Source organism: Diadema antillarum, unplaced genomic scaffold (genome assembly GCF_040938485.1).
Source record: "Diadema antillarum isolate AM-2024a unplaced genomic scaffold, OU_Dant_1.0 scf00000210, whole genome shotgun sequence".
NCBI lineage: Eukaryota > Metazoa > Echinodermata > Echinoidea > Diadematoida > Diadematidae > Diadema > Diadema antillarum.
In genome coordinates this window covers 1,169,261-1,196,915 of record NW_027271099.1, presented here as the reverse complement: position 1 = coordinate 1,196,915, position 27,655 = coordinate 1,169,261, and the positions used below count along the sequence as shown (strand labels likewise).

At 39.4% G+C, this 27,655-nt stretch overlaps 1 protein-coding gene across 1 annotated transcript; it reads right to left on the bottom strand.

Moving 5' to 3' along the window:
• Window positions 1-292: 292 nt before the first annotated feature.
• LOC139724266 (uncharacterized) lies at window positions 293-26,252 on the bottom strand. Its single transcript, XM_071635407.1, has 2 exons — window positions 25,298-26,252; window positions 293-438 (listed from the first exon to the last, which is right to left on the bottom strand). Exons 1-2 carry the CDS (start codon window positions 26,250-26,252, stop codon window positions 293-295), a joined length of 1,101 nt encoding a protein of 366 aa, XP_071491508.1.
• Between the last annotated feature and the right edge of the window lie 1,403 nt (window positions 26,253-27,655).

Genomic DNA, 27,655 nt, shown 5'->3' with positions numbered 1-27,655 from the left:
ATTATCAAAAAATAGATTATGACGATAACAATATGTACATAGAATAATCATGGTGTGAAACTCATTCTGGCAATGAATGTCAAGCACGACTTAGGCCTAATTGTGACAAAATCTCCGATCCGCCATCGATCCTGAACATTCTACAGGTGCATGGATCCTGTAAACGTAATCCTCTCTTGTTCTCACATCGCGTTATCCTGGAAGTGCACTTGATTTCATCAGTGCTGGCAGTTTTGAAGATCACGTGACAGGACACATCTCACACCATGACACCATTTCCTGCTGCAAGTCGTCAAAATTCGATCGTGTCCTTCTGTCTCCTCTTTGCCAGTCGTAGGAGTTCGTACGTCTTTTGCCGCGCGCGGGCGCTGCGCTCCATCAACTCCTCCGTCCGTTTGTTCAGCCAATCAGCGAACTTCACCAGGCGCTCGTTTGGATCTAAAGAAGAAAACGGAAAAGAAAAGAAAAAAGATGTTGTTAATTAAAACACATCCACACCAGTGCAATGGTGAACATAATGATATGCTTCATCGAAATGTGTTGTTTTCATACTGTCTTTTGAAGACACATGAAAACGATTATAGAGGGGAAATTATTATGATCAAGGTGTAGGAGGAACAAAGAATGCACTGCCACACATCATGAAAGAGTTACTTTTATCTGAAACTGTTTAAAAATCTGAAAGATCGCTCTTTTTTCCACAAATCACACATATAATATTTGTAATAATCAATATATTGCTCTATTTTCATTGTGAATTGAACAATGCAGCCTTGATCCGTGATGAAAAAATAAAACAAAAAAAAACAAAAAAAAAACAAATACCGATTTAATCGTTGTTAGTCGAGCAAAAGAAAACTCACACTCGTGCAATGCCAAATTGCATCACTTTGTAATAATCAAGGGACATTGATAATAATTGTTGCTCATAGCCATGAAGAAAGAGAACGAGCAAAGGAAATAAAAATGAACATCAAGGGCTGCTCATGGGCGTAAGAACTCTCCGGAAAATCTACTTGAACCTATAAAGGTCCCTAGTTTTGACCACTGAATGAACCTAAAGGGGCTAGGCGAGCACCTTCACGAATGAGCAACGGAGATAGACCCGTCGGTGGAGAGGGATTAACTCTCATATACACAGGATACTATTCAGTGTGTGCATCATTTCTGCCACCTTCTGGTTTCTAAAATTTGCCGGGCAAACGAAACTACGCTTCGACGCACCCCTTCCAAGACGCGGATATTGAATAAGGAAAGGAAACCTCAAGATCTCGCGCCATGCTAAAGAAATGTAATCCCTGGGACAAAGCTTTGGCTGTTGAGAGACACATATTTTATCATTTCTTTATTCAATCTGAGAACCTAGTTATCGAATTCAGCCGTAAATATAAATTTTGCATAATGAAAGAATATAATACAAAGCACTGACAGACGAATACATATACATCTATAGTTGTACACTCACATATCATGTGATATGAAAATCATAATCGTCTTAATGATTGATTGCTTGCTTGCTTGCTTGCTTGATTGATTGATTGATTGATTGATTGATTGATTGATTGTTTGATTGTTTGATTGATTGATTGATTGATTGATTGATTGATTGATTGATTGATTGATTGACTGACTGACTGATTCATTCATTGGATTAGACAGATCAATATATCTTTGCTAATTTACCTATTGATATAATTTACTTACTTATTTTTCTCAAACAAAATCTTAGTGTTTAGCACAGTAGTTCAGTTTGCCACTGATGGCTAGACTGTATACAGTACTTCTGTCCCTCTCATCAGATAAAAATATTGTTATGATACTGATGAAGACTATCTTGTGAATCAAACATAACATGACCGTGGTATACATCATAACCCGAACTGTTCTTGAATGTGTATCATAATCCCTGAGGGTTTTTTTTCCTTCTTTACTTTCCCACGATGTATCGAGGATTATGGAGAGAGCGGCAGTTCTGAAGGTCTGAGGTCAAGTATCTATAATAAGATGTTTTCTTTTCGTACACCCCGCTGATCTCCATACCATCCGTAGCCAAGGAGAAGAGGCCTGGCATCAGGAAAAACTCTTGACGACGAGCGGACCTCCGGCCGGCAATGCCTACGGCGCCCTCCCACGCTGAAGTGCGGGTCATGGGCAAGATTTGATCTATACTGCTTTGAGAACTGATTGCAGCTCGGCAGAGAAGGATGTATTTGACCAAACCCTTTGTCTTTAAAGAGCAAGCCGTGCACTCTGTGTTTAGATTAACTTCAATATGGAACAGTAGGCTACATGTCTCACCGAAATCGAAAAAGAAAGGCATATAGGTGACTTGAAATTTCATGTTTTCGCCAACAGTGAGTGAATATCGGTCTAGAGCACAATATTATGATCAGTGCAAATTAGGGAAGGTGGTAACATCGTGGTTCCCCAAAACAAGCATTTCTTTGATCAGAAATCTATGTCGCGATAAGTCTTTTAATCAATAATTCTGCCCTCTGCCCTCAATCATTTCAACTCTATAGAACCAGCACTTCTATACAAAGTTTGTTACTTCTTCTTTCATTAAATGCAATGATAGTAGAACAGGGGATATTTTGGGAAGACTGTCTTGTGTACAAGCAAATAGGAGACTCTTAGGCCATTCCATGGCCGATGCTGTATGCATGAAACATGTGATTGGGAATAATGCTACAAATCTGGGAGCACAAAGGGAATGCTACAATTCGATAACTTTCTATTTTCTCTCCTCCCTCTCCCCCCCCCCCCTGATTTTACATGAAAGTTTCACTGCTCTGTTTGCTCAGTTTAATTCATATATCACAGTCAGCTGGACCATTATTACACAGCGGAGTTTAACTTCGAGCATAAGACAGGATTCCATGCATTGCTTTCATCGGATGCCCTTCTGCTTAAAATATCCATTGATATCTGGGACCTACAGGCAGGGGAAAATAAATCTAAATTTCTGATTGGTGAGATGATGGGGGAATCAAACACTGTATATAATTTGACCGCAGAGTACTTTTTACAGTTTCCCTGAACATATAAAAATATGATTATTTTCTAATGATGAAATTGAGTCATTATAATGTTATGGAGAATTTGACTATTTTGAGGCAAAATGTGAACTATCAAGGAGTGACCTTTACCCATTCGGAAACGTAAATAACAGCATTATACACGAAGCTCTGATCCTCACATCATTCGTTTCTGTAACAGATGTCAAATGACTAGCATTGGGCACATCCCTTCCTTTTCCTATTTATGAGGTACATTTAAGCATTGACATGCTGATAAAACAGGTCCTTCCTGCTATTAACAGCGATCTCATTCCAAGGGTAGCATCTACAGGCATTACGTAATGTCAGACGCTTCATGGGGACTTTCCCCGGGCCTCCTCGTAGCCTCCTGTATACACAGGAACATGCGATGGGCAAAGCAGGGTCATGAATATAAACCTCTGGGGTGGGACTGAGGCTCATTGTACATTATTCTTTAAAAAGATGCATATCCACTTTGTATGTGTGATAATTCTAATAACTAACATGACATCTTTTGGACATGCTTTTTGACAGTGATTTAATCAGAAAATGAAGGCAGACATTTTCCGAGAGAAGTTTAAAACCGAAACGAGTACAGTGAAGAATAAGAAAATAAACACATACAAACGAGACAGCACTGAAATGGGTGATATGATAGTTAGAAAAATCATTGTGGATTGCTTTTTTTTTTTCAAGAAGAGCCTTTTATGACCAAATTGTTTTTTTTTTACTTTTCTGACTTTTTCTAGAGTAAAGCTGGTCGTATTAATTGTACTGTATCAAATTTAATAACTATATTGTTAACCCCGTGGTAGCCTGTAACACAAAACACCTTTGAAGCAAAATTTTTGCAATTCTTTTCAACACATTGTTTATTTTCGATAATGGAAATGATTGCAAATTAGTAAATGCAATGTTAACCTGAGTGATCGTTCACATGCGGTTGAAGACCGACTTCTGAGTCATAAGACTGTCGCGTCGACGGTAAGGTGAACTGACAATGCCAACCACCAACCGTAATTAGATCAATCAAGAACGCTTTACAAGGCACGCAAACCTGGTATTATGGTATCATATTGAGCACTACACACACGCGTGGAATATTTATTACAGGCAGCACGTCTCCATGGCAACAAAATACTTTTAGGAGTTATACGGTGAGTCAAGCGCTCGAAGAGGATTCAAGATCCCATGACAACAAAGAGCATCGCGATAGGCGAGGTTGCCTCACACTGTAAAAGGCAGCGTGGTCGACCAAGATTTCAAGGAAAGTTATTTTTTACGTGATGACGACTATCAAGTCAAGGCAAACTAACTTACAGATCTCTATATAAACAAATATAAAAAGCGACTCTCTTTAGATGAAATCGGTTTACTAATAATTACTTCACCATAGGCCTAAATAGATATCCATTTCCAATGAGGTCCTAGAAACCATTTCTTCAATTCACCTATTCATTTGGTGGGAAATATGGAAACTTCATGTGATTACCTAACAATAGTCTTCCATTGCTACGCATTAACCCCCCTCCCCCCGAAAATGAAACATGACCAAAAAGTTGTACAAACTTTTCTGCGTTGCATAGGTTATTATTTAGCATTGATTGTAAAAGGAAATTTAATATAGTTGCCAAATTATTGAAGAATAGCATTTTCCCCAGTGCACCACGCAACCAGTGGGACAGTGTAAAGGATTTATTCCAATTTGATTTTCGAACATAATGTATACCACACGAAACATGAACTCTAACATTCTGTAGTTTTACTTCCTTTGTTCAGTTTTACTGAAACTATCCCGATAGATTATTCTTCATGTCACTTTGATTTCCTATCCATAGGGGTGTCTGTCTGTCTGTCTGTCTGTGTGTGTGTGTGTCTGTCTGTCTGTGTATGGGTGTGTAATGTTTTGTGTACATTCGACTCATGGCACAGAAATGGTTAAAATCAAGACGAAAGTGAAGTACTGAGTATATGGAGAGTTTCCTTTGTCATAATGAACTCAAAGCTCCAGTGCATTCCACAGTATAACATTTTCCCCTTTCGTCTTGTGCAGCGAACTTGTGTCCGAACAAAAACCAGGAAAAATGTTTGTATTTAGAGCACGTCGACTATTTCAGAGGATGGCTTAGCCGAGATAAGAGGATCGCAGCTATTTCTTACCTCAGTGAACCCATTCAGCCCAAGTAGAATTACCTCACGTTTACCGCAAAATGGTCTTTTACGCGGTATTTGAGAAAATACGTTAAAAGCTGTTCAAAGCCGGCAACCTTGACAAATAGGTGCGTCATTTTTCACCCTCGTAGAATAGGCCTAAGCCTTTTTATGCCAACACCCATTCAAAGTATACTGTAGTAGTACACACAAAAAAAACCGACCAAAAAAGAAAAAAGAAAAAAAGAATCTCTCTTTCCTTGAATCATTGAATAACACAGTCCTTGTTTACAGCCACTCCCCATCATTCTGTTTAAGGGTGTTTTTACTTTGTAGGTTACGAAGAGGTCAAAATTTGAATGACCATCAGTTTTGAAGAGTTCAACTTCATTGAAAATAGACCCCCTTTTCTTTAAAAGTGAGATGGAAAATTGCGATTCAGCTTAATGTAGATAGGTGTATACCAACGACCATCATAATGCGAGAATTGACGTTGTAATTTAATAGAGTAAAGCAATTGTGATTAAGTAACTTCTATGCGATAGAGAAGTATACTTTACATTACTCTTTGACTTATCAAATTAATGTACAAACTTTAGACTAAAAGCTCATTGTATACATTAATAGAATGTTTTATATACAGTAATAGTGACAAAGACAACGTCATTTAACATCATCATTTAATCGAATAAAGAGGAAACAAAGGGAAAACAAAAATGGAAACTAGCTGAAAAAAAAAACTTGCTGCATCTCACTCAACAGAGATAGTGCCTTCAGAGAAGCAAACGTTATGGTGAATCAGCTAATAGCAAACTTTGCTTGGGTGAAATTTAATGAAAACCTTTCGTGTTTCTTGCAACTTATGAGGAAATTCAGCAAAAAAAAAAAGAACATTGCGAGGATTTGCTGAGGTTGGCTGCTGATTGCTGATGTTCAGACGGCCTTATTAGTACCATGTATTCCGCACAATATGTTTTATCTCACTTTATTCATTAACTATCTGCTTGCAACATTGATTATAATAGAATATAAGCTGTCAAGTTTTCGTTCTAGGCACGCTTTATACAAAGCATACCATTTCGCATCTATTTCGACTAGGTATGCCCAAGCATAAATCAAACCAAAATGTTTGTGTCTATAGGCCAAACTTACGTGTATGAGCACTGTGATGCAAGACTTATTCATATCCATACCTGGGAAGTTTTCCTCCAGATATTTTGTAGTGTCATACCAAGAAGGGAAACTCTGGGTCATTATCATGTGGCATTATCAAATCATTAATATTCATTCATCTCCATCTAAAATGAAATGAGTAAAAGGGCATCATTGTAAACGTCACTGATACTGGTGTTTATTATGGTAAACCGGCCGAGCAATTTTCTGTTAGTCCCATGTAATGTCCCGAAGTCCCTCTGACGGGTTATATCCAACGATACAAATAACAGTGATGGGGACGACGCGACCATGCACCGATAGATCTATAAATACACACGCCATATTTGAACAGTATTGTCGACAAATATTTTGAGAGACGCTCTTTATGGAATGTTCAGATTAAAGTGTGTGAGTGCATGTTTGAGTTCATGCTGTTACCCTCCGTCACCATGGCGACCAACCAAGCCGACATTCACTGACATGACGCTATATTGTTCTTCACTCTCTTTACGGGTGATGACGAAACAGCCTCGCAAATCCCGTAAATTTGCCACCTCAATGAGAAACGGTTCACCATTAAACGGTCCAGATATGCAAACGAACGAACCAGGATGGTGGATAAGGAACAACCGACCAAGTATTGTGTATCATTCGTTTTGTAGGATGGTGACATGATTCGAATCCCGAGAAAGCCAGCTTCGCAAGATTCCTATCGACCATCAGCAGTTCTAACTGAACCGCACACACAAACTATCGCGATGCATTTATAATACATCGCACAGCCAATACAGCTGAGGGCAGACGAGCGGTAGTTAATACCGGTCATTAGTAAAACTCCCGAAGAAAAATTATAATAAGTATGGTCTTTTGGCTGAATAAAAGACTGGTCACCTGATGGCTGTAAGCCAACTGTTTGATTAGAATCAGTTATACATCATTATTCTATAAAACGCCTTAAAATTCAGATACGCAGAATATCATTTATGACCACGACATTGGACGATGTTTCTATTCCCTTCTTCTTAGATTTGACAGAAAATCGACCTCGGTAACCACTTTTTTGTTTAGTGGGAGCAATTACATAGTAAATATCTGGACTAACTTCCAGTATGCAACGTACTTATTTCTTGTTTCTTGTGAATGTCCTTCTATGTTTATAACCACTGCTGAGGCAATTGAACAGTTCAAACTTCAAAGGTCCATATACCGTTGCATAGATACCATATCGATTTGTCTATAATTGACGGTATGACAAATTCCGTAATGTCATCATTCTATAGGTGTGTTTGCAAAGTGTTTAGAAGTGTTTGGCCCGCTAATAATACTCTCACATAAATTTACCATCCCTTACACACTATCGATTTGCTGAGTAGTCTGTAGCACATTATGGTTCCCGGCTGCGAGCACCGCACTTCCTAATTAGGTGGCAACCTTGCCACGACATCATGTTACATAACATTAACCATGTTTAGTGGGTACCCGGAATCTTTCAATGTTTTCCACACTTTCAATTTTGTCCGTGTATCTGTCAACTGCTTAATTTTGTTGATATTGAACTGCTCTGGGGACTCGAATGGTAAAACGGGAACTAAGCGTTTGTGTGCGAGGGTGAGTACACAGGGTCTACAGAAGACAAACTAATGAATGAAATTGCTACAGTGAAATAACAGGAAGTATGACCAAGAATCTAACCAATCGGTTCATTCGTTGTCAACGTGGCCGTTCTGTTGGAGTGTGAATTCTGTCGAGTCGCGACAGCCATATGACAGCTGCATGCCTTTGCTGGGCACTGCCGTGGGTAGTGATGACGACCGAAGCTATCCTTCGGTATTCAACAGAAGAAGAAGAAGACGACGACGACAAAGAAGAAAACAAATTTGTAGAAAAAAAGGCAAAGAACACGAAGAAGTAGAAGAAGAAGAAGAGGAAGGAGAAGGAGATTGTGAAGATGATGTTGACGATGATGAAGAATAAAATGTATGCAAACAAAACAATATCTATCATGCATTATCTTTAGAAGAAATCTTTCAGAGCGTTGTCAGTTGCTGAGTACATAATATTGTGTTGAAAATTCTGGTTTTGTGCTTACCATACGATCTACATTTCTCTAATAGTGGTTTGCTACTGCAATGGTAAAATACAGGCACCCGATTAGAAACAAGACAGTATGAGTCTCAACTTCAACACTTTCACGTACCTCCTTGGCATAGGCGCCGGAAGTGGGGGGGCAGGGGGGGCGGCCGCCCCCCCAATCCAAAAAGTGGGGGGGCAAAACGCATTTTTGCCCCCCCAAAAAGCCCCCCCCCCAAAAAAAAAAAAAATAATAATAATAATAATAACAATAATAAAAATAAATGAACAAAAAAAATATATATATATGTATGGTATATGAATAAGAGGGAAAAAATATGGCTACAAACGGCAGCTTTTGGACAGTAAAATGTCAAAATTTTCAAGCTCGCTCGCTTCGCTCGCTCGCATCCAGCAGTTGAGCCCGGTGCGCCTCCCCCTTAATTTCTAAAGCGAAAAACATAGCTACGACGGCAGTTGTTGGACTCTAGAATGTCAAAATTTTCAAGCTCGCTCGCTTCGCTCGCTCGCATTGAATCGTTATGCCATTCTCCTAATGTTGCTGACAGTAATTGCCAGTAGTTGCGCCCGATGCCCCCACCCCTTAATTTCCAACGCGAAAGATAAATATAGCTACAAACGGGAGTTTTGGGACTGTAAAATGTCAAAATTTTCAAGCTCGCTCGCCTCGCTCTCTCGCCTTAAATCGTTATGCCACTCTCCTAATGTTGCTGCCAGTAATTGCCAGCAGTTGCGCCCGATGCCCCCCCCCCCTTAATTTCCAAAGCGAAAGATATAGCTACAAACGGGAGTTTTTGGACTGTAAAATGTCAAAATTCTGAAGCTCGCTCGCATTGAATCCTTCTGCCATTCTCCTAATGTTGCTGCCAGTAATTGCTAGCAGTTGCGCCCGATGCACCGCCCCATTAATTTCCAAAGTGAAAGATATAGCTACAAACCCCAGTTTTGGGACTGTAGAATGCCAAAATTTTCAAGCTTGCTCGCTTCGGTCGCTCGCATTGAATCGTTATGCCATTCTCCTAATGTTGCTGCCAATAATTGCCAGCAGTTGCGCCCGATGCGCCCCCATTTATTTCCAAAGCGAAATATATAGCTACAATTAAAACTCCAGTTTTGGAACTGTAGAATATCAAAATTTTCAAGCTCGCTCGCTTCGCTCGCTCGCATTCTATTGTTATGCCATTCACCTTATGTTGCTGACAGTATATAATTTTTCGATCGTTTCACACCGTCATTCCATAATCCATGTAAGGAAAACTTACAATGTTCCTCAATGACTGCGTTGTTGAATGTATCACATTCCGTAATGTATTGTAGTCCCATTATTGCTCACGCACACACGCACAAGCATACAGACTGTCAAAATTACTTAATGGTTCCCCCATGTTTCGACCCACCGTACGCCACTTTACACATATATATATATATATATATATACATAATAGATGTGTGTGCGTGTGTGTGTGTGTGTGTGTGTATATATATATATATATATATATATATATATAGATGTGTGTGTGCGTGTGTGTGTGTGTGTGTGTGTATGTGTATATTGTGTAACATATGCATGGTCTAATCTTGAGCCCCCTCCAATGTTTGCCCCCCCAATCCAAAACTGCTTCCGGCGCGCCTGCTCCTTGGTTGTGTTCGTCGAGGGTAGATTGCAACAGGATACACAACTGTAATCATATCGGGTAAAATGTGTCAATGGCATCATCTGGGTGCTTTCATCGTGGCTTTAATCTGCTAAGTGTTTGAATGAGTGGAGGATCTACAACATTCAATTGGTGTTGCATTCTAATAATGGAATTAGAGTGAAAAGTTATAGCGCGCTATCTTTCCTGAAAGTTCATACGCTTCTAACCATGCTAACAGCGATGTAGTTTTATCTCCAACAAGGGGGGATGGACTTAGAATCACCGCATTTCACATTTTGACATGTTTTCACCTAATGGCGATATTCCTTGTAACCGCACAATTTATTTTGATGAAAATTAGCCGAGATCATTTCATTAACTCTTCCAATTGGTTTGTGCTAGTATAACATATTAGCCGTGCTTTGGGTCAATAATTTAGCACCTAACCCTTTTACCCCGTGCTTTAACCAAAAGTAACTTGCATTTTTTGAAAATGTGAATATTTTATATTCCTTAATTCTGACTTTTCGGCTCATTCGGTTCGTCCGATTTTTTTATGCTATGGAATATAACTCGTCGAGTCAAATTAGATTGCATTAAAATGGCGCTGTCTCACTAATACTCATGTTTTTGCTAATACGCACATTATGATCATTATTGTATCATTTCAATGCATGTGTATACCCCCCCCCCCCCCCCAAAAAAAAGTGGTTAGCTAGTCTGACTAATTACAATCTTTGACATTGTAGCCAAAAGCTTGTATAATCATACCGGTATTTCAGCCCTTCACTTTATTCCAAATAAACTTCAATCCGCAAAATGCGTCATTACATTCATTTGGGGATTACTGACAAGTGAAACTAAGGCGTTGAATTTGTTTTGAAGAGTTATTCGGTATCCAGGTGAGGAGTGCAACGTAAGGGAGGAACAGGCAGTGTTGTGACAGGTGATGAATACACGATGATTCTCCATAATACTAATACAGTGGGCGTATATCGTCATTGTCACCGTCTCCGAGTGAAGTGATAAACAACAGCGTAAAAATTGCTCTTTCCCTCCGTAGATGATCGTTATGAGCGCAGACGACTTTGAGGAGGTGGAAGAAGAAAAAAAAGGGACTTACAGATTAACAAACCGCCAAAAGTGAACATTATGATCAGTACAGTGAAGACTGCCAAATAACTAGGTTAATGATCGCACTGCTTTGTTTCGTTCAATGAAGACTTTTTTATCGCTTGCTGACGACGAAACGCTAATTCGTGTTCAGGAAATACGCGTTGAAAGCAATCTGTCGCTCTGTTTAACCTTAATCTCTATAATGAGGTATTTTCAGGGGTTTAAATATGGAGATCCATGTAACCTGACACGCAGAGAAGAAGGTATTCTTGGTGGAAAGCCTGAGGGTGTCAGGCGTGGGTTAACTGCGACAAATTGGAATTGTCGTGATCATTAACAAACAGGTCTTGTAGGATGACGCCAGCTTTCTCCGCAAATTGCATAACGATTTTCAATTGTTTTTCTTTATCAATATACAATCTGTTTCCTTGCCTCTATTTTCATTGGTGTCACTAATTTTGGTTTTGTTTGATGCAGCATAACCACAGATTGTGTTCAATCATGAACGCCCAAAGTTTCCTGCATATTATAAACAGAAACATGTATATGGGAATATCTTCTCAATGAAATATTTTGTCTGTTCTTGAGTGAATAGATGAACAACTGCATGGGAAAATTTAAAGTGGTGTTCTCTATTGAATTTTTTTTTTAACTCATACACTTTATCATCTGATAACACATGAACTTCACTTCCTTGCTAAGCATCGTAATATTTTTTCTGATCTCTAACTGATAGTCTCCAAACACACACTATTAATGATTTCCTAATCTCACGGGATACCACACGCACGACGTCCTAAAGTCGCTTCAGATTTCATAGAATATAAGATGAGCAAATTTAAAAAGTTATCCCTAAAGATGTTTGCAGTGAGTCACAATTTATACATAATATGGTTTAAATCACAGTATCTTACAAAGATTTTATGTCATCAGATTTTTTTTTCTTGTCACAACGTGATTTCAATAAATCGTTTTTCGATGCTATGTTCAGCTATCATTGTGAACATGAATTGTAAAATAAGAATTTTTTGATGAAGCCGTTTATCCTGTGTATATAGGCCTATACATGCGTATATTCCAGATCAGTCTAGACTCTTTAAATCGCACTCATCGAAAGGAGAGGGGTTTTTTTATTCTTTTTTTTTAAGAGCACGGGAGACGATACAAGCTGCAGGACGATAAAAGATAATCAAAAGATAATACTCCCTTTCCGCTTCAATTAATCCTCCGAGATCGAATGGATAGAGGTAACGTCTCGCTCCCCTCATTACAGGAGAAGAACATGTTCTGCGTGATGAGAGAGCCTAAAAAACACACTCTCATACATAGAAGATTTTAAAAATCTTATTAACTAGTTATGTTCATGAACAGGAGGAGGAAAAGGTGTCATTACGATTTTCAACTGGATCTGATCTGCAATGGGTCCCTTATTCTTTATTCTTTGCTCATGTACGAAACAATTGTAAACACAGTATAGAATAGCCGTAGAAACTGTTTTTAGGAGCTTCGGCTTTGAGAGTCTAACTTATTGACAGTTAATCAGACGACAAATACCTATCCACATGTCATGTCCTATAGGTGCAATCCGACTCATTATTTTTAATATATGCGGTTGCTTCAGACGAATAAGAGCTTCACTGGAAACTGCAGCAGAGAAGAAAAACTTTAAAGTATTTCATGTTTTTACGAAACAATAGCGTTGGTTACAAACACCAAATATAGGAAATGACGATGGCCATTAGTTCACAATAATATTCTTCGACCAAAGCAAAAGCTAGCACTGAGAATTGCCGTTGCACTCATTATATCACATAATTGATAGCCTATCATTGAGTATCTGTTTGAAGTATCAAGTATACACTCTTTAAGTATTTCCCTGTCTTTGCTATGAAAATGATGTTGCTTTTAAAGCAGAATACGGACCTCAACATCTCATATTCCTTCTAAGTTCTCGCCACACATAAAACTGCACAGGTCCCATTATCCACTAATTCGACATGATTTGACTGCCCTCGTTACTGACTAATTGATTGTGTAAATAGTGAGTACATCATGGATGGCGGATATCGATCCTCATGGACCTCATTTGCGCTATTAAACATCACACGCAGCTTGCGTCACGAGCGTGTCGGCCTGTAAGTTGGACTAATAAGTGCTTTAGGCTGTTCGGTTGATAGGGAAATACATGTACGTGTCAAATAAATTGAATAAAGGAGGCTTGATTTCAGGTTCGATTTGCGTTAGGCGTTAGGCATGCAGGCACCTTAAAAAGGCAGTCATTTCACTTACGCAACACAACTCATCTACTACTTATGCCTTCATACACTGTGAACAAGTTGCGAGTTCAGACATTCTCGAAATGAGATTTATGAGATAAAGTGAACAGGGAGAAAAATGGGCAATTTTCAAAGCGAACCGGATAGAATAATAAAATACAATAATGATAGAGAGACTCTTAAAAGCATGTATGGTATAGATTAGACGAGAATGATCAATTTGTCACATATAATCCATCAACAATTATTCTTAATCTCGATTGAGGAAAAACATGAAAAAACTGTATGTACCTCAAGAAGAATTAAAGTCGAATAAAACTACATACATGTATATACTTAGTGAGAGACTAAATATACAGCTGTCCGATTATTCATAATAAACTATGTAGTAAGTGTATTATCATCACTAGCAGTGGGCCCTATTATGCCTACAAACAAAAATTACAAAGACAGAGAACGAGCAAAAGAGCCAACAACAAATACACAAACAAACAAACAACAACAACAACAACAACAACGAAAGCCTGCATTAGTTGCCTTATATATAGGGAAGGGATATCAATATGGCTATTTGAATGAAAGCTCAACCAATTTATCATCTGCACGTCGAAATCTTTTGAGCATCTAGAAGTGGACTATCGCTTTAGGATGGGAGGACTAGTACCTGTGTCTCGGAGGAATTTTTTGTAGAGTATCAAACAGGAAGATCCCATTTATCTCAAAACGCAACGGACTCGCCAGAGAAGCTACAAAAATAGCAATATTATCCCCTTGAATTGAGCGCTGCTTGGAAGCAGGGTTTGAACAGGTTGGATCAGCTGTGGCCTTCGAGAGGACAGGAAAAAATTCCGAAACTTGGCAAGCAGTCGGATTAGATAGGAAATAATCAGAAGGAGCTTAAAACACAATCTATTTACTGGAAACGAGACTAAAAGAAGATCTTAAATCCTAGTTTATAAGTTTATATATCAAACATATTCATGATCAAATCTATTTGCCTCCCTAAAATTCAAGACCGTATAAAGTTTGGTGGGCCTTTACATCTTTTTACAGAACTCCAAGCTTTCCCTTGTAATAATCCCAGTGAAAACATTCTTTAACATATTTGAGTAAATGCTATAAATATATATCTCTCTCTCTTTCTTAAGCCCCTCCCCCCAAAAAAAACACCACAATATTTTTTAATCATGCGATTAGAACACATTACAAAATATAACTGATGCGACAAATCACACACAGAAAATTACATGCCCCCCTCCTCCTACCACCACCACCACAACAACAACTACTATACTATACTACTACTACTACTACTACTACTACTACTACTACTACTACTACTACTATTACCACTACTACTACTACTACTACTACTACTACCACTACTACTACTACTACTACTACTACTACTACTACTACTACTACTACTACTACTACTAATACCACTATGTTGCTATACCACTATTACTATTAGCACTATTATACTATCAATAATAATGATAACAACAACGATAGTAGTTTCATTCACATTAGAGTACTCAGTATTCTCTTCAGATTTAGCACTGATTTCCAAGATGGCCTGTCATCTATAACTCTCTCTGCGTCGGTATCAATAAATATCGGGTCATACGATGATACGATTCTCTCATGTTGTGCACATTTAGAATCAATATACCCGGTACGAAAGATTACATCGTATATGGCAACTTGGGAAGGCGTTTTGAAGCGAGGGGAAATAAATGGAAAGAAATAGTACTGTCATTATTTTGGGACTGGATTGAGGTAATATTTGGCCACGCTAAACAGATACCGAAATATCACCGTCAGATGGAAAGTGGCAGAAAATTAGTTTTTCTCATAAAAACAGGTGTCATCTTCAGAGGGAGTGACGCAGGAGACATGTGGAATTTTAAGGCTTACAGAGAATTGTTTTTCCTTTACAGCATTGTTAATTTTCATCATCACTGTTGTTAATGTTGTCACTGTTGTTGTTCAATATTCTAAATACGATCCAGGGCATATAATCATGTGAACGCTCTCCGCGACGTGCAGCATTACAGCGTGACGTTGTCTCAGAGCGATTACATCCTATGCATACACCTCGTTTCTATATAGACGTCACATAGTTGTGGGCGGCGAGCTTGCGGGAATGCGCTATATTCATGCTGCGAGACTGGTGCCAAGTAGGCCTACTGTGACAACCTTGTGACTGTGACATGGTTTCGACTGCAACCCTATCATATGCCAACTATGCGCTTCACAACGCCAAAACAAATAAGTACGTCCATGTAAAGTAAGTAGGTGCAATAAGTATGAATGAATGTAGCGCATGTAATGCATGAATAAAAAGAATATGCATATTTTACATGAATATACGGATAGATACAAGATATAAGACAAATATTGGGGTAAGCGCATTCGCATTTGTTATTAACTCAAGATAAGAAATGCAGACCGAGTAAGCGGACAGACGGTCTGAAGAAACACACATTATTTTCTTTATCTTAACCCTCATGATTGACATTGCTTGATATGAATGCAGTAAAGCTGAAAGGGTAAAGCACACCCCGCACGACGATCGATTTGATCGTTAAGTCAGAGAGAGAGAATTCACTTCATAGTCTAGTTTGTATGGAAACATCGTTATTTCCATGTTGTCAGGAAAAATAAATACGAGCATAATCAGGCGCCTTCATGATATTGTTTGTTAGTTTTTTTTTTCACCAACAAGCTACATAATTATACCTGCCATTTTGATCTTTTTTAGACTTCTGCGAGACATGACAATCAAATTGCCCGAATAAAGTCAACACCCTGAATGAGCACAGATGAGGGGATTAGAGGTGAGATATCCATAAAAGTATGAAGAAACTAATAACAATTGTGAATTAAACTATATTTATCAAGGTATGCCATGAAGACATGTGACTATTCGATAAAGTTAAAAAGTCCGTAGACTCTAAGATGTGATACTTCTTGGTTTCGAGATTTGATGTCATAATCTGTCTGAACTTCTGAAGTAGTGTTTTGTTTCCGATTTTCCTTTGTGGTTGATGTTCCCTTTTCGCCTGCTTGTAATAGTCAGGCACAAAAGGCTCTCTGTCTGTAATACAAAACTGTAATTAATATGTTGATCTGCTTATCATTATTATACTATCACCTTCATCGCCCTTCCTACAGACATTAGATAGATGCAGTGATGTACTGGGTTAATTTGATGGTAGTTGCTGGTATCGTCTTATACCATTACATATTTTTATGTCTTGTTGTTTCAGGGTCAAAGTTGAACAGCTGTCGTGTATCTTTCAATTTTTGGTGACTTTTCATTACTGTCCACACAATAATATTAAGAGACAAGACCCTATTCATTATAAACCTTACCAATCAATGGCGATCTATTGCTGCGTCATTGCCATGGCAACACGATATCAGCTTCGCCCGTATTGTTGCGCTGAGGTTCCTGAGGTGAACACACCTCTACCGCACACCGTGTCAGGCTGTAATTACATCGGCTCAGACTCGAAACAATCTCGCCTGCCTGCACGCACGGCATGAAGAAAATTAACTTGTCTCTGGAGAAAAAAGGAGGAGGGAACACGGCAGGAATTGATAATTTGCCCTGGCGGGCGCGGGAAATTAGTTGGGATGCCAACGGGGGTCTAAAATGGCGATTTCGAGGAAGAAGAAAGAAAGAGGGGAGACCCCTCCAATCAAAAGTTCAACCAGTTCGTGGCCCGCTGATAACCATTACCTCGAGAGCGGTTACCTCGCTCTACGTTATGCTCATACTCTCGGTAGGGTTGCTCCTCGAATGTACAGCTAAGATAAAGGGCGCGGAAACCGAAGACACATTAGCAAACGTTCTATAATCCAAACAAACGTGCAATGTGTATATCTACGAGTCTTGATCACTTCCACGTATCACACGCTGACTCTGCCAGCATGCCAGGCGATGCCATTGCCTGCATTTCTAACGTCAAAAGTGCAGGCGCATTACAGTGCAGTACTCGCCTGGAAATACTCATAACAAGTGCCAAATATGAGCAGCAGAGGTTTGGTGTGGCAACATTCGATAAGTCTACGCAACGCTTCACCGCTGAGGGTCTGCTGTAGATATTGACCACACCCTTAAAATGCAACCCTTTTCCACTGACACCACTTGTCTATTGGGGCAAACTTCGGTATCTAGACTCTGTCGAAGTCAGTAACTCTCCCTAATATTAAGACAATAGGGTTGAAAGGTGAGCTAACGCGTCCTGTTAATTATCATATTCAGGGGTGTATCCAGGTTTTTTTCTCGGGGGGGGGGGGTCGTAATCAAAATTTTTGGACCTTTACCTTTGCGAGGGAGCGGAGCGACCGAGCGGGGGAGGGTGTGTGTCCCCCCTCCCACGGTAGGAAGTTTTTGAATTTTATTTGGTGCATACAAAAGTGACATAATATCATTAAAACTAAGTTACGAAATTTACGAGGTTTTTGCCAATTTGGTGGAACACCACCTGGTCACTTTTTTTTTCCTGTTGGATATAGGGTAAAAAGCCCTCGAAAAACAAAAATGTCTTTTACAAAAAGTGGACCTTTTGAAAATTTTTTTTGGGGGGGGTCGTCACGACTCTCCCAACCCCCCTTGCATACACCCATGATATTCGGGATATGATGCCAGACTGGAGAGCGGCATGTGAACATAAAACAAGAAGATTATGCTTGGCATGCTTTAGAAGGCCTGGTTAATCTGTGGCTTAAAAATTAGCTCATATCAGCCACGATAGGCCTATGCCCTTGCCAAGCATCGTCCCTCATTGTGCGGTGGTGTGGGTGTCTTAGATGCTGTTTCCATGGCAGCGATATCGTCATAATCAATCATGGCAATGAATGTTGTCATGGAAACGTAATCAATGGAAATACTCTTATGATGATGAAGACTATTCTTGACGATTTGGGTACGCATTTATTCACAATATCATAAAACTGAACTCTTTCGCTGTGATGTTGGCACATCTCAAAGTTTGAGCAATGTAAATGACTGCAGCGCTGTGCAAGCAACATAGTCATGGTGCTCAATACATCGTTTCGCAAAGGAAACAATGAGATAAGGGAAACGGCTAAAAAGTTACCACAGAGAAAATGGCAGCAAGATAAAAGACAATCGTGGTGATTCATGGTCGTTTTTTAAGCGGTCATGATCTATGGAAGTGTATTGGTCGGGAAGTGATATAACATTGCGCATGGCAGGCGAAAAGTCATTCATTTTCAGGGAAGAAACATAATTGATGTCCCATTATTTGCGTCACTGTATACACAATAAAGATAGTATGATATATCTACATGATATTTGAAATAGTCCTCCAATCAATGCCCAATGCTTCACAATTGTGACATCAGCAATGTAATGTATATCAACGCAGGGCTCCCTTGTAAAGCAGGCCTTTGTGACACTGAATGACACTACCCTGCTTTTAAAGAAGACTTAATGAATAAATACATAAATGAATAAGTAAGCCATCTTAAAATCACAATTTCGTTTTTAATCATATCTTGATGATTATACCAAATGAAACATATCGACCCTGCCGATTAACTACTATTGTGATAACAATGCGTGTTCAACGAACCAGGTGCTCAACGAACCCTGCATCCAAAATTCTTTGATCGTTGTTATTCGCTTGCTTTCATGATATTAAAACCATCAAAATCATGTTACAACCGCGAGCACTGAATGTGTACTGATGTTGCATGCGTTTACAATGCAAATAGGGAGGTCGCGTTCATTCTCATTTTCGTCACGTCGGCACAATCTTTCAAAGGATGTCGACTTCTTGATGAAAGCTGATCCATCTTCCTCGTACACCTGCTGTACATTGGGTTCCTCCAAAATTGTGTTGTAAAGACCGTAGAGAATAAAACTAACGAGCATCAATATGAACCATCAAGCCACTGCAATACTAAGTGACAGTAATTGATGGGCGTTCAAATTTCTTGTGCCAAGAATCCACGAGTCACCAAGACGGTCTGCAGCAGTCTGGTCCCATTTCGAAACACACACACACACACACACACACACACAAACAGTCACGCACGCACACGCAACCCCCTCGCACACAACAAAAACAAAAGTTAGCAGAGAAATTGGAAAACATAGAATTTTTCATTCGAAATAGATTCTCGACGAACCTCTGCAATAATCATCATTCTTTACTGATCCCTTCATTCCAAAGTTAATCAAGGCATGAGCAAGAAAAATGTTTGATTCTAATGATATAAAGATATGGATGTGATCAGTTTCTAGGTAAAGTCAGAAAAGTTTATCTTCATTAGACAGCACAATGATGTCACGAAAAGAAAAGATAGAAACAAATAAACGAAAATGATCATGATACCCTGTTGGAGACCTCTCTTAAACCCTAAACAAATCTTTAGTATTGTTGCTGCCGTATTTTCAGCCCCCCCCCCCCCACCCCACCCCCGTACGATACAAAACAAAAGAATGTTCAAATATACGAATGCGGCACGTAGAACACGGTGAAATGTAAATCACAAACCTTCAACTAATTTCACTATCGGTCGTTTCAATGCTGCATCTTCATCTATAGACGAAACTATTAACTGGCTTCGATTTGGCTTTTCGCATAAATTCGCATTAAACTCAAAGTTATCTTGAACAACCGACCCTATACGCAGCTAAGTGGACGAAAGCTCCCTGCCATAGGATGTTTTATGTTTCGATTAAAAAGAAAGAAAGGTGAATCTACTCTTCACAAATTCGCTGTTTTAGCAAGGACAAACCCTCCTGATCATTATCATTGCTATGTCAGAATGCCGTACGGGCTTATCGATACACCCACACGCAATTCGAAACGACCGAAATGCGATAACATTTTGCTACCATGCGCCATCGTGATAATTCTGGCATTTGTTTTGAAAATAAAGTAAGTTCTTCCGAAAAAGTCAATTTTATCCCCATTATGGACCATGAGAACATGATTATATCACTGGCAGGGCTTGCCATGATGTCACTGTGATTCACTAATTGCAATTGCGTGAGCAAGACTTTGGTTACAGTGAGAATCTATGAGTTCTACCATGTTTAAGAGTAAAGAGAGGGTATAAAGTAAAATAAAATAAGTAAACAAAGTAAGTAATTCTAGTATTTTAGCTGTATTATGATAACAAAACAAATATAGGTTGGTCATCACACTTGATAATGCAATAAAGTACTAATGCCGATGTCTCATATATACTGATAAATCTTCCACTGACTTGTACACACATCTTCTGCATTCATGATCACTCATGCTGCAATGAATTTTAACAGAATACATATAAAATCCCTTCATCATTTAGCAACATGCAGAGCTGCAACTATTTAGCAGGGATGACACGTACATCTGACGTCAATCAACTTGCACATGGAGCGGGGTTTCACATCCGGCCGAGAGGACACTCTGCTATAGGCCCCTACTTCCCATTTAAATGAGAGGGAAAATGGCAAAATCTGAGGAAAAGACCTGTTATGACAGTCATTAGGGAGAATCAAAAGTTTACGATAGCCGTCACTTTCGATCTCAGTCTCCCTGAAACACAAGCGCTATTTTGGAGTATTATACTCCCGCCTGCCGCGACTTGGCAGTTTCCATCGTGTTGAGATGCCATCTCAAAATATTAACAGCAATATCGAAAGATGGATATATCCCTTTCAGCAAGTCTCGTGATCTGTAATTACTCCACCAAAGTAGTAAACTCTAATATTTGACACAATAAACTTTTCAGGTAGACCGACTTACAAGACACGTCTGAATGTGAAACGTCTATGTTTCTATACTACAATGTATATTTTGCCATAATCATGTTTGTATATGTTTGCATGCATGTTTGTTTGTTTATTTGTTTTTGCACAGACTGAACATCGCAAGTTTCTTGCTACTTAATCATAATTCACGTAGAAGTCCACTGGTATCGCAAAGTCATTTATCATAGGGTCTATTTCCTATCATATGGGTGTGTGCAAGCTTGTTATGATGAGGGTGGGTCTTTTAAAGACTTCACTCCACTTGGATGTCGGCCATGCTTAACTTTTAATGCCGCAATTCTTTATTAATTATGTTTCAACACATTGGATTCACAAAACACATGCACATTTTGAGTCTGCCTTATATAGAAGGGCCCATAAATGGATTCGGGGCAGAATCCCCCCCCCCCATTTTTTTTCTTTTTATTGTTGTAGTTATAAAGGACTTTAATCATATATTGCACATCAATACCAGTCGCGAAAGATATTGAATATGTCCTGGATTTTACATGTTTTCTTTTATTTTGTTAACATCTGTTTCACGGAAAAACATTCGCAGGGATGTGGGACCCCAAGTAACTTGTCTTGCTTACTGTCCCTATTGTCAAATGCTTCGCTCATCATGTGATTTGCTAACATAAAGTCACAAGACATTAAAGTCACAAGCAGAAATATGCGGGCTATTTGCTAGTTTTAGTATTCAAGTTCACCTGTGGATGATGGTAAACAATTCGTATTCCAAGGGCAAAGGCGACAGAAGGAGTGAGGAAGAAGGTACGTATAATATGCGAACGAATGAATATTGCACTGCATTGTAAACACTGCTCTACCGGTTTACAGTGCCACCTGGTATAAACACAGTTGGTACACAGTTGGTCACAGTTGGCTGCGGTAATTATAATCTTTTGATCAGATACATTATTGTGAGTTATGCTTGGTGGACAAGATTGCACAGGCAAACAAACCAGAGTACATCCACTTCTATGCTCAACATATTGGGGGATAGGTTGGCGAGAGAATTGCAACTTAACTGATATCAAGTCAGAGGTATTTTGGACTGTCTATCCTATTGTTCAGCGTTTTGGCAAAGAAATGAATATCTCTTGTGAGGGGAAAACAAATAATTGTGTAATTGATACATTCCATCGGTTAGTACGTTTATAGATTCCATTGAGGAAGAGGGGGGGGGGAGGAAGAAGAGCAGCGTTTTGATACTGGTAATCTTCTCGTTATCTATTTCAACATCACAAGGTAATATATACCATTAGTTATGAGTTGAAGAATGAGGTCGGTCCATCAAGATCGCACAAGCTACGTACATGTATTCATAATTATTATAACGACATTTTGTTCAGTCAAACCAAGATAGTGTGGGAAAAAGAAGAGATATTCCTGAACACTAGTGAATGAATATACTGCCATACAAACAATGAACATCGGTCTAAATACTCAGGAGTAGGGTTTGCCATGTCATTTGACGGGCTGACAGAAAATAAAGCAGCATAGTTAGTGACGACATAATTTGTCAAAAAATAAAGTTGCACGGCATTGTCATCAATCTAATGCTGACATCGTATATAGCTTAGTCGCAATGGATCGGGGATAGATGCAAGGAATATGCTGACACCTATGTGACTTATTTCGCACAGTTTATGCACATCTTCAATGGCTCGAAATCAATTACTTTAATATAGAATTTTCCCTGAAATATCTCGTGAGGTGAAAAGCACAATGCGTGTTTTGATGTCTGTCATCCATCAAAACCTTGCCTTATTTGACTTCAAATTCGACTTTCTGAACTCGGCAAACGGGCCAACTCGCGCCATCGGGCATTGCCTCATTATTACAGGTAATGACTCTTTCATGAACCCGCGATTGTCCCGATAACCATCATCGTTTGGTCTCTCCGGAAGTATAACTGTACCTGCTGTGTGCGCTTCGAATCCCTATTGTCTTGATACTTCACTTCTTTCCGATTGTAACAAAACGTAGCTTGATTTGAATTGCCTAGCCTTCTTAGTCAAGCTCTTGGGAAGGCGTTGTTGAAAGCACACCTTGTCGACGTATTATAGAGTTCAAAGAAAGAACTTAGTGGAGTTATTGGAAATTGAATGGCTGTACTATACCGAAATTCTCCCGAGTATTTTGATCGCATTTTATTCATCCATGTCCTGTTCAGTCGAGCTCGTTCAATGTAACCACATGCTGATCTACAAGATGTCATTCAACATGGTGCCTCTAATACGTTACAAATGTTTGAAATCTGATAAGTTTCTGCGCTCTGTGAAGGTGCAGTGGATTTTCCCCTCCTTAGAAAGGGCGATTTGACTAATATCTCACCCTTTAGTCAATGATATACAGTAGGGGTCGTTCTCAGGGTAAGGTCGAAATAAGCCCCCTGCTTAGGTAAAAGAGGATTTTGTGTGCGTGTGAGTTTTTTTTTTTTGTTTCGTTTATTTGTGTGTGTGTGTGTGTGTGTGCGCGCGTTTGTCTTCTCAGTTGATAAAATGTTACTTTGAGTTCGAAGTGTTACATAATTATATACGTATACAGTACATGACAAGTACAACGTGTGAAGCAATGTGCACAATTTTGAACATGGGAGGGAGGGGCTAACAGGTGAATTTATGTTGTCGATTAACAGATGCCTTCTTTTGAAACTTTCTCTGCAGCAAAGGACGCGTTGCCAATCCAGGCAGTAATGGCTAGCTGGTCTACAAATTATATAACTTGTTGTTGGTGGTGTTTTTTGTTGCTTCTTTGTCTGCTACAATGTTGTAACTTCATAAACAGGGAAGAACATGAACAAAACCAAAGAAACCCCGGGAGAAAACCAAGAGGCCAACCATCATATCTAACTGTCAACAATATTAGACTTTCGAACATAAGGAGATTTGTTTCTTCCTGCGTATATAGCCTCACCCTTATAATCTTTCTTTAGTACCATCAATTTTTTTTTTCTCCAAAGAAGTTTATTATTACTAATCCATATTTAGATGTAGTTAAAGAGTACTTTTTTTCCGAAGAAGGTTATTAATACTTATCCATACTTAGATGTAGCTAAAGGGAATTTTTTAATTAAAACTTTGCCGATACCGTAATATTCTTTCTACTGATGCGACATAAACGGAAAAGTGACGTTGAATTAAGAAAACATGGCGAATATCGAAATTGTGTCTGATTCATCGAAGTCCTGCATCACGCTCAACTGTCAAAAGACATCAAAGGACCAAATGATTCTGATGAAATAAGTCTGTATCAATTTGGTATATTTGCCTCTTCTTTAAAAGACAAAACGAACAGGCGTGAGAGTGGTAAAGGAGCTCTAGCCCATTCAGTAATTATACATAATGAAGCTATCTTAATAAAGTATCGCACAATATATCAACCACTGTCACAGAGAGAATTTAACTTTGTCAACGATCTTAACTGATGTCCGGATTGATGTAGCCTACATCACGATGTTTGCTTGATCTCAATGAGAGCTTCTTTATATAATACAAAAAAAATTAAATAAGAATATACGTACATAATATAATATGCATTGCATATCTTTATTTCGATAATGACTGAGAGAGAATAGTATATTTACTCCCTTCAACAAGATCAGCTTAATAATATTCCTGATTATGGGATGACAGAGGGAATCGGCAGTGATTTTTACGTTATATTGGTCATTCACATCAATGATTATGACCAGCTGAGTGGGGTATTCTTCACTTCGTCACCATCAGCTAACGCATGACGAGCATATGTAATATATATATATATATATATATATATATATATATATATACATATATATATATATATATATATTGCAAACACAATAAATTGAGATGAGCAAGTTGCGGTAATCTGATAAGATAGATCGGTATTTTAGCATTATCGTATACCCGATTATGTTAAAACCCATACGCAATGGATATCTCGGGCTAATTACAAACCTATACCTGTCTATAGAGTGAAATGAAATTATCGAGAATAATGCCTCTTTCATGCAAGGGTATTCCCCTTTGAAACCTGTGATAGTTGTTCACCCACCTCTCCACGGCATGTCCATCTGAAGTGACAACCTCCTGAACTCGGTTGATAATCTTCTGGTTCTTGGTGACACAAGAGCTGACGGTCCAACAAGAGAGCTCCTCCTCCCTACCGGGGCGTGTCCGTTACCCCCAGCAGACGGAGACGGTGTCGATGCCGAAGCGTTGGAAGAGTGGTGGTGGTTGTGATGCTTACTTTTATGCGTTGCCCTGGTAACTGCATCAAAATCGCCGGTGGCGACACCCATAACGCTCCATCTCCAACTCGGGCTGGTACGTCCGCCCTGTGACTTCCTCTGTCGCCGAACTACCGTCTTTATTCCGGAGTAAGTCTCTAGCTCTTCGACGGTACTGATGGGGCTGGAACTGCGGGGCGAGAGGTCGTGGAAGATGTCCACGTCTTCGCGTATGGCTGCCGTCCTCTGGAGAGGGGGTCTGTTCCGAGGAGACGAAGAGGAAGAGTTTTCGGACTCACTTTCATCCGACACACCCTCCTCAGAGATACTGCTGCAAGCACTGCTGTTTGACCTGATCAAGCTTCGACGACCAGCTAGTAACTTATCCTTTGTCGGGCTGTTAAAATTCAGGTTATTATTGTTGCTGCTCAAGTCTTCCAGTTTCTCTCGTAATGCATTTGCATTAGGCTCCATACTCGACAAGTCAAGCTGCATATTGACCGCATTATCGGTTTGGGATTTTGAGCTAAGAACTTCCATGACACCACCACTTGATGTTGGCGAAGCCCCTGGCGAACTGGCCGCACTACTCGACGCACTGCTGCTCTGACTGCTGCTGCTGCTCCCGACGGCGCTGTCGCTGCTAATCGATAAATTCCTCGTGTCACGTACCGTCACGGTTGGCAGTAGAAATAAATCGTTATTTGGACGACCTGTATCACGTTCATGGGCACAATCTGAAGTTGGCTCTAGATTTACCGAAAACTGACACGCTGCCATCGTCTGGAGCCAGCGAGGAAACACCGAGACTGAGGATGTTCGGCGACACAGACCCAGAAAACCTACAAACTCTCCCCTGTGTGCCCACAGATCCGATGATAATCAGCAGGAGATCGAGTTTTGCTGAACTTCGAAACGCGCGTCAATTGACCTTACAACACTCGCAAGATATCGGGTTTATAGCGCGTGTTCGTGAGTCAAAGCAGGCTACAGCAACGAGCGACAGCAGACTTATGTTTGTGTGTTTCCGTGTGTGCGCTTTGTAAACTCTCCCTCTCTCTCTCTCTGTAATAAAATGAAAACATCTACGACAGTTCAACATGAGCGAGCCCCAGTGAAGTTGAATAGACGAAATTTAAAAGCCGCACATCCAATATTTGGACAATAGAACCCCCAGCCCTGCTCGCTCAATGAGGTCTTTACTACCATCTCCTTTTCTTCAGAACTATTGAGCCGTCATTCTGCCCGGGGGATCCGATTCAGCTCTTTATCATGGCGAACCCACAACACTTGTGCGCTTGTGACTCAACAATCAATAACGCTCAAAACAGAAAGAACCAAATAGACCTTCCCACTTTTGTTTTATTGTATCGAATGCCTTTACAGTGTTTGCCAATAGTATAACACCCCGAGTCCTCTAATCACATATTAGTCTGTCATCCGAGTGTTCTATGTACAGCCTGTCTGTGTCGGGTAGGCAGGCCTATTTTTTTTCCAAATGGCAGTAGGATTATATACTCACTATCTAAGATTAATTAAAATAGTTTGAGATTTGTGAAAGTGAATCGTTCATGGTTATAATGCGTTTTCTTCCAACGTTTCATCAGTAGATAACGCTTGTTGCACACCCTCTCCACCAAAAATCCACCCAAAACAAACAAAAAATGGAAAAATACATACACACGTGTCCAGAAACAAAAACCAAACACGATCTACGTAAAAAAACAAAAAAAAAAAACCCATCATTTTTCATTCCGCGAAGAGAAACGATTTTTGTTGTCTTCGCAATTCCCTCTTCTCATTGATGAGTATGCTCGCAATCACTCAATCAAAAACCTCGAAATTTCTCTCTTTGTAATGTCAAAGACATTTAGAATCAAATTCCAACGAAAGGTACACTGTATTCTTGTATAATCATTATGCATTATAATTTTGCATTTTCATAGCAACACAATATTTAGCGATTAAGTCATAATTGTCACGAGATGTCTCGATGGTTTTCTCAACGATGCAGTCGTTTACTACTGTTGTGTAGTAAAATATTATTGTCTTAACTAAACTTGGGAGATAAAGGGGTACTTTCATCAGACTGGCCGGTGATAATAACATCGTGGAATGTTTTCTCCCATTTAAAGTTTAATGGGTCACTATTCATATTTCGCAGAGGCTTATAGTCTAGTATA

Coding starts and splice junctions, on each gene's coding strand:
- LOC139724266 (XM_071635407.1), bottom strand. CDS start 26,252: ATGGCAGCGTGTCAGTTTTCGGTAAATCTAGAGCCAACTTCAGATTGT. Junction 439..25,297: donor GATGGACATGCCGTGGAGAG/GTGGGTGAACAA, acceptor TTTCTTCTTTAG/ATCCAAACGAGCGCCTGGTG.